Here is a 12,185-nt window from a genome sequence, read left to right as displayed (position 1 = left end):
GACACTTCAACAAATGTTCATATACATACTCAATTAATTCAAATATTTATTTCCTAGTACGATATGGGCCTTTTCTAGGCAGACATACCTATCCCAGCCAGCCACCTACTTAACGACTCACCTACCGGTGCAAACATCTAGCAAATGCTAACCTACTCATTTACCTATGTCCCACCTACCCTACCCCTCACCCATAATTCAAATGTTCACTCATTTACCCAACCAACACCCATAGAGCTCAACTATCTCCACACCTACCTGCCCCTTCCTTCATCTGCTTCCCAAACGCATGTTTGCCCTACCATGAGGGAACTGGTATGGGATTTAGGGGCCCTGGAAGATGCTCTGACTTGGGGCCTGGGGGTTGGTGGAGGTGGGATCTGAGCTTTATTAAGAAGTAGGTATTGGGCCTAACAAATGATGAATACCTTTTTTTGAGTACTTTAAACTACAGGTCGTGTACTACGTAAGGACCTTTAGATCCAATTTACAGATGAGAACAATGAGGCTCTGAGAGAGTGAAGGCCTGAAGTCACACAGCTAGTGCGAATCTCTTTACATCTCCCCCTTCATGAGCCCTCCAATTAGGGGAGAACTTGGGAGAGCTGAATTGGGGTAGTGCTTTCTGATTGGCAACAGTTAGGGACAAAGAAACCATCGATTTTACTGAAATCAAGATTTTACTGGGCAACTTCACAGTGCCAGGCTGGTTGCCACCTAGTGCTCCACTGTAGGCCATGTAGGGCTGAGGCAGGGCCCCTAAAACAGCTATCTCTCTGCTCTCAGACCACGCAGGGCAGAGTGGGCAACTCAGGTGGTGTCTCCATTAATGCAGGGTGCTTTGAGGAGCACGGGCCCTGGTGTCCTTGGAAGGTGCTGCAGGCTCTGGATGGCATCCCTCAGCTGGGCTTGAGAACTCTCCATTTCAGCCAGGCGGTGCTCCTGGGGAGGCAGCGGCAGTGGGCTCAGAGCCAGGGGAGGGTTTCACCCCAAACCTCAGTTCCTCACCGCACAGACCTGCCCCAGGGTTCAGGCAGGGGACTCTCACCAGACTTTTCATCTTGTGGGCCTCACTGATTGGAGGGTTGTGCACTGGATCCAAATGCGAGGTCCTGTGGGAATCAGGGGCAAGGGAGGAGCTCAGAGGTTGGGGAACACCCTTCCAGCCCCTGATTGGAGAGCTAGGGATCCGGAGGCCGGGCCTGCCCAACTAGGGGGCGGGGCCTAGGTAAACTAGAAAAGGCTATATCCGAGTCTGGAACTCCTAGGATGAAAGGATTTAGCCCTTGGAGGTGGGGCTTGGCCCGAGCTGGGTGGGGTAGTGACCGGGATGGGGGCGTGCCCAGACTTGAAGGGCCAGGCCCAGTCTGTTTGGGAAGGCCTGATTGAGGGATGGAGACTGACCAGAAGACCTGCGAAGGACCTGGGGGTGGGCTCACTTAGGGACTGGCTGAGCTGACCAAGAGATGGGTCTTAGACAGGTGTTGCTAGGGGGCGTGGCCGTGCCTGGCGAGATTTGAGTGGGACTGATCGACTGAGAGGGAGGACCTAAATGAAAGTGGGTCCTGGGCGATCTGATTACGTAAGCGGGTTCACCTGGGGACAGATCTAATGGAGAGGCAGGGCTCACCTTCCCCCAATCTTGGAGTCCAGGTCCTCCAGTTGGCCGCGAAGCTGCTGCTGCTGCTCGGTCAAGGCCCGGATGTGGGTGCCCAGCGACTCCACGAGGCGGGACAGCATCTTCTGTTCTTCGCGCAGGGCGGCCACCTCGCACTGCAGCTCTGCTAGCTGTAAGTGAGGGAGCCACTGTAATCTGACCCGCCGTCCCTCCTCTTCTTTCAGAAGACCCTGACCTTCCTGTTCCTTGCGCGCTGCCTCCTCACTGCCCTGACTCTTGGGCAACATCGCTCTTTTTTTTTTTTTTCTTTTTTGAACATCGCTCTCTTGTACGGAGGAAGAAACTGAGGCTCAGAGAGGATTGGACTAGGCCCGGGTTAACACAACGCAGGGAGCTCGTATTTAAACCCAGACCTGTCTGGCCTCCAGTGTCGTCTTTTCCCTCTATGCGTGGAACTGGGCTGGACCTCACCTTGCCCGCGGGTCGGTGCGTGCTTAGCGCTTGGTCTCTGTCTCGCGGCTGGTCCAGCTGGCGCTGCCAGGGTACTGACGGCTTCCGAGGCAGCGAGGCCGAGGCCCCGGTCCAGGGCCGGCCGCGGAGCGCGGGGCCAGTGCGTAGGGAGCCTTTTGGTCTCGGCCGAGGTCCTGCAGACGGGCGGCGGCGAGCGGGGCGGCCAGCTGGTACGCTCTGCGTGCGCTGTACTGGCCGGGGCTGCCGTGGGGGCCGGTCCTCATCTAGCCGCTGCCGGGCCCAGCTTCCTGAGCCATGAACGCTGCGCAGCGACTGGCTCTTGGAGATGAGAGGGGTATGCTTGGGGAGGTCCCGAGGGGGCAGGAAACCGGGTTTCTCCCCTGCCGAAAAGCTGGGGGTGGGATGGAGAGGAGCTCAGACCCTTGACTGGCCACTGAGCTGACCCCACCCCTAACTCTGACCCGAAATGACCACACCCATGATCTTTTTATTTTATTTTAATCCTCACCCGACGATTTTTTTCCCCATTGATTTTTTGATAGAGAGGAAGAGAGGGAGGGAGGGAGGGAGAGAGAGAAACATCGATGTGAGAGAGACACATGGATTGGTTGCCTCCTACAGGACCCTGACTAGGACCTGGGATCAAACAGCAACTGAGGTATGTGCCCTTGACCGGAATCGAACCCGAGACTCTTTGGTCCATGGACCAGTGCTCTAACCACTGGGAATAACTAGCCAGGGCATGATCCTTTTACTTCTATGTGGCCCAGTCACACTTTGACTTCTGACTCTGTCCTAGACTTCTGAGAATACTGTTCTCTCTATGACCCTCGACACCACCCCAATCTAACCTTTGTCTCTTCTCTAGTCTTGTCCTGAACTCTGATACAGTGTGACCCTTGACTTGACCCTCTCTGTAGCATCAATTCCAATCTAACCTTGGGATCGACCTCTGCTCACAAGGGTATCCTCTTCCTTCCTTACTGATCTCCTCTTACCCCAACCTCTGACATTAAACTGACCCTGTCTGCCCCTTGAAAGACCATGGTCCCCGACCTCTGACCCCAAACATGACTCTTCCCATACCCTTGAGCTATCTGACCCTGACCTTTGCATACAATATGAACCTGTCCCTGACCCTTGATAATGTACCTTTAACCCAATCCTCAACCTCTCATTGAAACCTGACCGTCAATGCTGACCACGATGTCACTTTCTCTCTGATGCCAGATGTGACCTCTCCCTGACCTATGCAATGACCAATTCCCATCTTGGACTTCAATCTGATCCTGTGCCTGCCCTAAGACTCCATCTCCAGCCTCTGACCTCTATCCAACACTGTTGCTGACACTGACCCCAATGTGACCCCATCCCTGACCCCTGACACAATCCAGCCTTCACATAATCCTGCCTTCACCTCTGATTCTAGTCTAACTCTGAGCTTGCCTTTGACCCTGCCCCTGCTCCCACCTATCAGAACTGGACCAGACTGGAGGAAGACAGGTTACCTGGAGCAGGCCTGGGCTGTGGGTGGTGGAAGACGCATCGGCACAGACACAGGTACAGGCCGGCCTTCCTCAATGGCTTGTAGGATGGTGGGCAGGGGCTCCAGGCTGTCACGGGTTGCCTAGAGTGAGGCATGTAGGGAGGATACTGAGCAAGCTCTCTGGGGCCAGAAGTTCCCTGCCCTCTTGCCTCCCTACCCCTTGTCCTACCTCTAGGTTCAGGTCATACCTGGTTAAGTTCAGCAAAGATAGTACAGAGCTGGGCATGCAGGACTGCCAGCTGGAGGGCTAGGTCACTGCTGCCTTGGTAACCACTGGGTGCTGCATCCACATCCACTATGGCCACTTGGTCCAGGAAGTGTTGCATGGCAGGTCCATGATTCTCCAGAAAACCATTCATAAAGTCCATGTAGGCCTCCTTTTCACCAAACCTGGGTCAGGATCCAACTGGGTGGTCAGGTCAGGCATCTGCCACCCCCATGGCCCTACCATGCCCCCTCCTTGCCTTCCAGCACCTACGGGGCACGGTTGGCGAGGTTCTGGATGACCTTGGCAATCAATGTGAGGGTACGGGCTGGGGCAGGTGCCGGGTGCTCTGGTGCTAGGCCAAAGAGGCTGGGTGCCAGGATGGCCGGACACAGGAGCCGCAGGAAGAGAGAGGCACACACCAGCCGGGGGCCCAGTGCCTCGGAGCCTCTTGCTTTGCATGCTTCTCTCCAGCCTGAGAACACAGTGCCCAGCTCTGCTGGGAACCATCTGGGACAGAATAGGCAATGGTCAAAGGGGGAATGAATGGGCATAAAGTTCATGGATGATCAAACTCCTAAGGTCAGGGACCAGGAGTCACCTGCGTTCTGAATTCCAAGATTAGAGACATCAGGGATAATGATGCTTGGGGTCAGGATTTATGGTGGTGTTACTGTGGTGACCTCTGAAATCAGTAATCTTGGAGCTGGGGGTACAGGGTCACATGGGAACAGAGGCCATGAGCCTTAGATCTAGCTATAACATAAGATTGTAGTGACAGACAGAGTACATGATATGAATTGAATGGTCTCATGGGGTCACCTAGGTTCAGAAATCATGGTATTGATGTCTCAGATGACATGGGATTAGGCATACAGGTTAACCTAGGGTCAGAGGTCAAGGAATTGGAATCCCAGGTTTCCTGTGATCAGTTGCATGGGGTGTTGGGTCACTTAAGGCCAGAGGACACATCACCTGAAATCAGAGATCATAGGATTGAGGTCCTATGTTAACTGAGGTCAGGTGGCATGAAATTAGGACATCAGGTCACCTATGGTTAGAGGACAAAGAATTGTGTCCCAAGTCACATAGGGTTAGGTGGCATAACATTGGGAATGAGTTACCAGAGTTAGCAAATAAAACTACAGGCTAACAGTTAAACTTGAATTTCAGATAACAAATAAATAATTTTAAAATATAAGTATGTCCCAAATATTGCATCACATTTAACTGGGCACCCTGTATTTTATCTGGCAACTAGCAGTGGCTAGGAGGCAGGGGCAGGCTCAGGTGCTGGAGTACTGATTCTTACTCATAGGAGTGGATGATGTTCTTGAAGACCTCCTCACATCTGTTTTGCACTCTGGCTTGGTGCTGGGGCAGCTCTGAGGCTGGGCACTTGCTGGGGTCCACCTCACAGTCCTCAGTGGAGGCACAAAGACGCCGCACGACCTGCCCTGCAGTCCAGCACAGCCAGACGGGCCAGGGCCATAACCACCAGGACCCACCATACCCAACTTCCACCTCAATCTCCATTTTACTCCGGAGGCACCTAACATCTTGGGGAGTCCCCAGTTCCCTCCAGGATCCCCGCCTCCAAGGCATCCCCACTACCAGAACTGAGGTTACCCAGGGACTCCCAGATTTCCCGTGGGGTCCCCTAGTCCTCCCAGCAGGCTTCTAACAGCTTCCCCACCATCACCACCACACACACACACACACACTGCTCACCCAGCGTCTCTTGGAGGTAGTCCTGTGCCACCAGCTTCATGTACTCATCAATAGCCTTGGTGGCCAATGTATTTTCCCGGAACAGCAGTGCCTCACGGCCACCACTGCGAGCCAGTTCTGCGGTTCCCAGGTCTGTCACCAGTGCCTGGGCATGGGGGGGGGGGGGGGTGTCATGTTGCCTGGATGCAGACTGAGCCAGGGGGAATCCCTTCCCTTGCCAAATCCCTCTCACCTGGGCACAGGCCCCGCTCCCCACAGCTACAGCTCAGGTCTGGCCTTCACTGCTGGGTCACCTAACAACCGGGGACCTTCACCCCCTCACGGCAGAAATTTAAACTTTTTAGCACTGAGGCTCAGCTCAGGCTCGGTCCTTCGCAGCTAAAGCTCAGGCCTGTCCCTGCAGGTGCTCCACCCTTCATAGCTGAAGCTCAGACCCCTCCCCGCCCCTCGCAGGTGCCACTTGGTCTGGTCACCCGGTTCCTGCCGGTCCCCGCGCCACACCTGCGCCCGGCCGGTGGCTCGCATCACGCGCACCATGGCAGCCGCCAACTCCTCCTTGGCTTGCGCGGACAACTCCGGCTCGAGTGCTCTGCAGAGACGTGCGTAGTGGAAAGTGAGAAACTCCGCCAGTTCCTTGTAGCGCTGAGAAGGCAGCACGCGCAGGCGCCGTGCCCGGATGCGCGCCCGCAGCGCCGCGCCAGCTGGTGCCCCGAGCAGCGGGAACCAGCGCTCCAGGCCCGTGGCTGGCGCACGAGGGGTGCCCAGCTCCTCTAGCGCCAGGGTCGCATGGCCCAGCGCAGTGCTCCCTGGGCCCGCTCCGCGCAGCCGCAATGACACACGATGCGCTGGCGGAAGCGCCTCGAAGTGGAAGCGCTCTGCCCAGAACAGTGAGCCCGGTCCAGCCCGCGGAGCGGTGCGCGCCAGCAGCGCGCCGTCTAGCCACAGCTCAACGCGCACTCCTGGCGGCCCCGCTACCGCCCGGGGCAGTCCCTTCACTTCATGCACCCAAACGCTCAGCCATGTCTCTTCGCGTTCCATGTTGTCCTGTGGACCAGAGCAGTAGGGGGGAGAAGTGGGTGCTCGATGGTGGGCACCAGAGGTGAAGGGTAGGGCCCATGTCCCCAGGGAGATCGCTGGGACCCTGGGGGAAGAGTGAGGCCACAGGGGTCCCAAGATGGCCACTCAGAAGCCCTCATGCTGTTCTGTAATCTACCGGCTAGATGGGGACTTCAGGGTAGGGAGAAGAAGCCGTGGTGTGGGAACTTGGCTACTACCTCATAGGTGGGGCTTCGGGTGCAAATAAGGTCCAGATTGTGCAAGGGGCTGGTACTAGATGTTGAGGGTCTCGGAGTGGTTGCCCAGGTGTGGGCGGGCAGAAATGTCTAAGGATTGGGGTGGTGCGAGTTGGTGAAAGGGGTGGGGCTCTGGCTGTAGGCGGGGCTTCAAGGTCCCTGACTTCACGCAGTACTGACCTGACTGGGCTGAAAGTGACGACGAAGGTCCTCGATCCAGCGGTCTCTCTCAGCAGCCGAGCGACAGGAGAAGCAGCGGCTTCCACCTACCCACGTTACCTGTTGGGGAGAGGGTTCCATGTTGCGGTTGAGACCAAGCATGGAGCCAAAGGGTCGAGACGAAGTGAAGAGTTGCCTACATTTACCTGGAAGCAGTGGGGCTCCTCTAGGAGGCTCGGGTGCAGTGGCCAGACCCGCACATCTCGTTGGGCGCCTAGGTCCAGTTCAGAGAGTGTGGCCAGAGATTCCCGAGAGCCCAGAGCACTGGGGGGTCTGGGAAGGGGACAGGGACAAAGTGTCATTTCTACCTTCTCCCCTCACCACCCACTACAGCCTGAAGGGTAAAGAGAGGCCAAAATGGACTTTAACCTAAATTGGACTTGAATCCATCACTTTTAGGATCAACCCAACTTCTCATGATGGCCTGCATGACCTTGTATCGTATAGCCCTTGTCATCATTTGACCTCAATTCTCTTCACTTAATCCCTTGCTGTCTGAACTCCAGTCACACTGGCCTTGTTTTTGTGTCTTTATCAAACCTCTTGGCCTTTGCACATGCTGTTCCCTCTGCCTGGAATGCTGTCCCTGCCCTTCTTGGCCTAGTTAATTTCCTTCCATTCTTCAGATCTCAGCTGAGTTCTCTTCCCTGACACTCTCAGACCAAGATTTTGACATAGCTCTTTTTTAGTTACTGTGTCAGACTCTGCTCCTGCTCTTCCATAGGGGACTGACTCCATGCTAGGGTCTTTCAGTGACCCCAGCATGGCCTAACACAGGGTAGGACATAGACAGGGCTATAGAAGTTATGTGGTGAAGGTCAGAATGATAGGTAGGAGGAGGGGGAGGGGACAATGTTGAATCCCAGCCCCTCTAGCCTCTCAGAGACTCTTACCCATCCCGCGAGGCATTGGCTCCCAGCTCTGACCTGGCCTTTTTCTTTTCTTTCAGCCGCTTGAGCAATCCCTATGGGGAGAGAGATATCAGCTGGACAGAACCCTTTTGCTCCCTCCTCAGCTCCTTTTCCCTTGGGGTGTCCTGGAGGATCTGCTAGTCTCGGGGACCACAAGCTTTGGGGACCAAAAACTCAGTCCTTATTAGCAAGATAAAGGCAACAAAAGCTCCCATTTCTAAAGCAACAATTGTATGCTTTCCTGCATTCTTTATTGATTTCTCATAAACAGCCCAGAGAGGGAGTTTCTCCCATTAGCTCCATTTGACAGATAGAGACGCTGAGGCCCAGAGAGGTCCAGTGACCTTCCCAGGATTACCAAGAAAGGGTCCCCTTAACCTCTAAGGGTCTGGAAGTCTTTGCTCTCCCTTTTACCCTCTTACTGGATGCCTCACCCGAACGTTGTGAACCTGGTTGGGGCCAGCAGCCTCTGGTTCAGTCTTTCCAGAGATTCGGTCTGTGGGTATTCAGGGGTAGAAGGTTAGGAGATGCGATCATCTTGGGTTCTGCCCCACCTTGACAAGCTCCCAAATCCCCCAGCCCTCCCTACATCTCATGCTTACTTACCTGGATCCCTGAGGTTCCCCATGGCCACCTGGCTGCTGCTCTCAGAGCTAGCACTCCCCACCCGGGACTGGCGAGGACCCTGTTCCTCCATAGGAGTGGGTAGTCAGAAAGAGAAGGCAGGCAGGCAGACCAAGGGACAGGCAGACATCTTTTTATTATTCCCTCTCCCTTCTCCTCCTTCCCTCTCCCTTTCCCTCCTTCCTTCCCCTTGCCCATAGTTCCTCTCTTACCTCTTCCTCACCCCCAAGCATCACCAGCCTCCCATCTAGCAGAGTGAAGGCTTCGATGTTCCAGACAGGCACATTGGGTGTGGGAGCCTCGGGGATCTGTGGGGTAGGGGGCTGCGGCTCTGGCTCAGGCTCTGGTTAGAGGAGGAAGTGCTGGGAACCTAAGAGTTCTTCCTGAACCTTGGACCACCCTTTCCATTCACCAAGGCACACTGGTGTACCTCCTACTTGCCTCCTCCTCCCCTCACCATGTCAGGTAGTTGTTGAGCATGTCAGGTAGTTGTTGAGCAGCCATGTCAGGTAGTTGTTGAGCATGGCTCCTTTCTGGGCCTTGTCCCCACTGGCCTTGGGTAGTGGACTCAGACCACTTACTATGTGACCTGTATTGTGTTTACTGCTCTATATGCCTTCTCTCATTTAATCCTCCAAAGTCACTGAAGGTACTATTATAACCCCCATTTACCAAGAAGGAAACTGGAACCTAGAGAGATTGAGATTGCCCAGGTTCACACAGCCTGTGAGTGATTGAGCTGGGCCTCAGACACAAGCGTTCTTCTCTTGACAGGACAGTGGGTAGGTTCAAGAAGTTAAACAACAGGACAGCAGCCTTGGTTCCTTGCATAAATAACTAGTCTAAGGTGGACTATATTCAAAATTTTAGAAAGGAACAAAAAAAGGTCAGCGTTGGGGTTGGTGGTAGTGCAGCAGGCTGGAGAAGGCCTCCTAGAGAGAGTAAGTTTGTGCTAGCACTTGAACAGCAGGTTTGATTTTTGAAAGAGATGAAGGGGATGCTGGCAGGAACAGCTTGATTCAAGGCTGAGAGATTGCAAGGCCAGGGAAGTCAAGTGAAGGGCAAAAAGATTTGGGGGGCTCAGAGGCTAGAGAAAAAGGTCCAGGAAGAGATTGGTTCAGGACCTTGGGTGCTAGTTAGAGGGGGTTTTATCCTGGAGGTAGTGAAGAGCCATGGGACATGTTTGAGCATATGAGGATCAGTTCTGCTTGTCAGAGAGCTCTCTGGAGACTATGGAGTAAACAATACCTGATACCCTGAAAGGGGGTTGAAGGGATGCTTTTGAAAAATGAGAATATGAATGGTGAGAATTAAATGAGCTTCCAGAAATAGGAGGGCTGAACCAACTCTCCCAGATTACCTGTCTGTACTTTTTTTTTAAAGTTAACCATTTTGTTATTTATTTATTTATTTATTTATTTATTTATTTATTGTTAATCCTCACCCAAAGATATTTTTTCATTGATTTTTAGAGAGAGTGGAAGGAAGGCAGGGAGGGAAGGAGGGGAAGAGAGAGAGAGAGAGAGAGAGAGAGACGAATGTGAGAGAGACACATTGATTGGTTACCTCCCACATGACCCAGACCAGGGCCAGGAATAGAACCTGCAAGCCAGGTATGTGCCCTTGACTGGGAATTGAACCCATGATCTTTTGGTCCATGGGCTGATGCTCTAATTGCTGAGCCAAACCAGCCAGGGCTGTCCTATTGTTTTACAATTAGGGGAAGAAATGATAACTCCCCCTATTAATGGATCACTTAAAATATACTGGATACTGGGCTAGTGCTTCATGCTCTAGAGCTCCAATCCTCCTCATACCCTTCTAGATCCCTCTGTGCAACACTTAGCCCCATCTGTCATTTTCCTTTTTTTTTTTAAATCCTCACCCGAGGACATTTTTCCATATTTTGTTCAGATAGAGTGGGAAGGAGAGAGAGACAGAGAGACAGAGAGACAGAGAGACAGAGAAACATCGACATGAAAGGGACACATCAAGTGGTTGCCACCTGCATGACCCAGCCAGACAAACTGCAACCGAGGTATGTGCCCTTAGCGGGAACTGAACCCAGGTCTCTCTGGACTGCAGGCCGATGCTCTAACCACTGAGCAAAACCGGCCAGGGCTGTCATTTTATTGTTTATACTTGTTTACTGTCATTCATGCCCACTATACTGTGTGCCTCATGGGGCAGCCAGCGACATCTCTTTTGTTTACTGCTGTATCATCGGTGCCTAAATCAGGGCCTGGCACATAGTAAATGCTCAACAGACCTCTGCTTGAATGAATGAATGAATGAATGAATGAATGAATGAATGAATGAATGAAATTATATACCCTTCAAGGTAGGAATCATATTCCCATTTAACTGATGGGGAAGCTGAGGCCCCAAAAAGTAAAGAAACGAAAACATGGAAGCTGGAGGGTAGGAGAGCTGGAGGAAGCTGAGATGGATATTCAGGCACAAGAGAATGAGACTGGGCCATTGGCTATAACAGACTAATTGGGGCCAAAGGACCATTTGGCATCTGAATAGTGCTATCATCAGTCTATTGCCTGTCTCTTCCCTAGGCTGGACCCCTTTACCCACAGGTTCTTGGCCACACCCCAGACCCCCAAGCCCTGGGTAAGGGGGAAAGAGGGAAGAGGGCAGCTGGGCCCCAGCCACTTCCTTTTGGGCTTTTGAACTCCCCACAACTTCCTGTGTCTGTATGGCTGATGCTCTGGAGGCAGACAAAACCCAAGCATCCGGTCTCCCAGCCTGGCCCAAGTTCTGAGTGGGGAAGCCATGTACCTGAGGTCTCTGGCTCTGGCTCTGGCTCCAGTGGTGGGCTCTTATGCCTTCCCCAGAGGGTCTTGGATATTCTGCGATGGCTGGTGCCTGACTCCTTGGGGGGCGCAGAGAGGACACGACGGAACAACGAGCGACGGGCAGGTTGGCTGCTGACCATGGATTCCTGGTGGCTCAGTGCCCTCCCCCAGCCAGCTAGGCGGCCCCAGTGAAACCCTCCAGCCCCCTTCTCTCCACCTCCCATGTGCCAGCGATAGGAGGTTAGCGGGGATTGGGCTGCCGGCTGGTCTTCAGAGGACTGGCTTGTTGATAGTGGGTCCATGGTGGAGATTCTCCTGGGGAACAAGAGGGTGACAGTTCTGTATCATGACTACCCACATGTTGCCCTCATCTAGGCCCCCTCCCCACTCTCAACTCTTCCCCCAGAAAATCCCCTTGGTGGCCACACGCCCTCCCTCCCTTACCTTGATTTCCTGATCAGCCCCAGAGGCAACAGCCGTCTGCACACTGCCTGACTTCCTCCTGCTGAACGCTACTCCACGTGACCCTGTCTGTCCCACCCCACCCCACAACAAGGTTGGCAGGGCACAGTGAGGGCAGGACGCAGGAGGAGAGGAGGTGACAGAGCAGAAACCAGAATCTCTCAATGACCAGGAGGCCTCAGTTGTCCAAATGCTGATGAGAACATGGAGCCTCTGGAACTGTCATCCACCTCTGGTTCGTGTGTAGACCAATTCACCCAAGTTGGAAACTGTTTGGTCTGATTGACTAACATTGACTG

At 53.8% G+C, this 12,185-nt stretch overlaps 1 protein-coding gene across 4 annotated transcripts; it reads right to left on the bottom strand.

Moving 5' to 3' along the window:
* Nucleotides 1–62: 62 nt before the first annotated feature.
* On the bottom strand, nucleotides 63–11,945 carry RASAL3 (RAS protein activator like 3). Of its 4 annotated transcripts, none has more exons than XM_036241987.1 (18): nucleotides 11,869–11,945; nucleotides 11,408–11,739; nucleotides 8,830–8,960; nucleotides 8,600–8,684; nucleotides 8,416–8,489; nucleotides 7,976–8,046; nucleotides 7,229–7,355; nucleotides 7,044–7,142; nucleotides 6,073–6,615; nucleotides 5,572–5,716; nucleotides 5,153–5,297; nucleotides 4,114–4,350; nucleotides 3,824–4,025; nucleotides 3,598–3,716; nucleotides 2,090–2,480; nucleotides 1,631–1,788; nucleotides 1,049–1,112; nucleotides 63–942 (listed from the first exon to the last, which is right to left on the bottom strand). In XM_036241987.1, exons 2-18 carry the CDS (start codon nucleotides 11,724–11,726, stop codon nucleotides 811–813), a joined length of 3,042 nt encoding a protein of 1,013 aa, XP_036097880.1. In that variant the 5' UTR covers nucleotides 11,727–11,739; nucleotides 11,869–11,945; the 3' UTR covers nucleotides 63–810. The 4 variants fall into 4 exon arrangements, with proteins under 4 accessions (XP_036097880.1, XP_036097882.1, XP_036097881.1 ...); XM_036241989.1 differs by having other exon boundaries at nucleotides 8,428–8,489; XM_036241988.1 differs by having other exon boundaries at nucleotides 8,600–8,678.
* Nucleotides 11,946–12,185: the final 240 nt, after the last annotated feature.

The sequence above is a fragment of the Molossus molossus genome, unplaced genomic scaffold (genome assembly GCF_014108415.1).
Source record: "Molossus molossus isolate mMolMol1 unplaced genomic scaffold, mMolMol1.p scaffold_m16_p_4, whole genome shotgun sequence".
Classification (NCBI taxonomy): domain Eukaryota; kingdom Metazoa; phylum Chordata; class Mammalia; order Chiroptera; family Molossidae; genus Molossus; species Molossus molossus.
This window is presented reverse-complemented; position numbering and strand designations above follow the sequence as displayed.

What these genes read in the sequence shown, in the direction of transcription:
- RASAL3 (XM_036241987.1), bottom strand. Translation starts at nt 11,726, where the DNA reads ATGGACCCACTATCAACAAGCCAGTCCTCTGAAGACCAGCCGGCAGCC. An exon ending in TCTTTGCTGAACTTAACCAG is followed by an intron (nt 3,717 to 3,823) that starts GTATGACCTGAA and finishes GCCTCACTCTAG; the next exon opens with GCAACCCGTGACAGCCTGGA. An exon ending in GACTCCAAGATTGGGGGAAG is followed by an intron (nt 1,113 to 1,630) that starts GTGAGCCCTGCC and finishes TGATTCCCACAG; the next exon opens with GACCTCGCATTTGGATCCAG.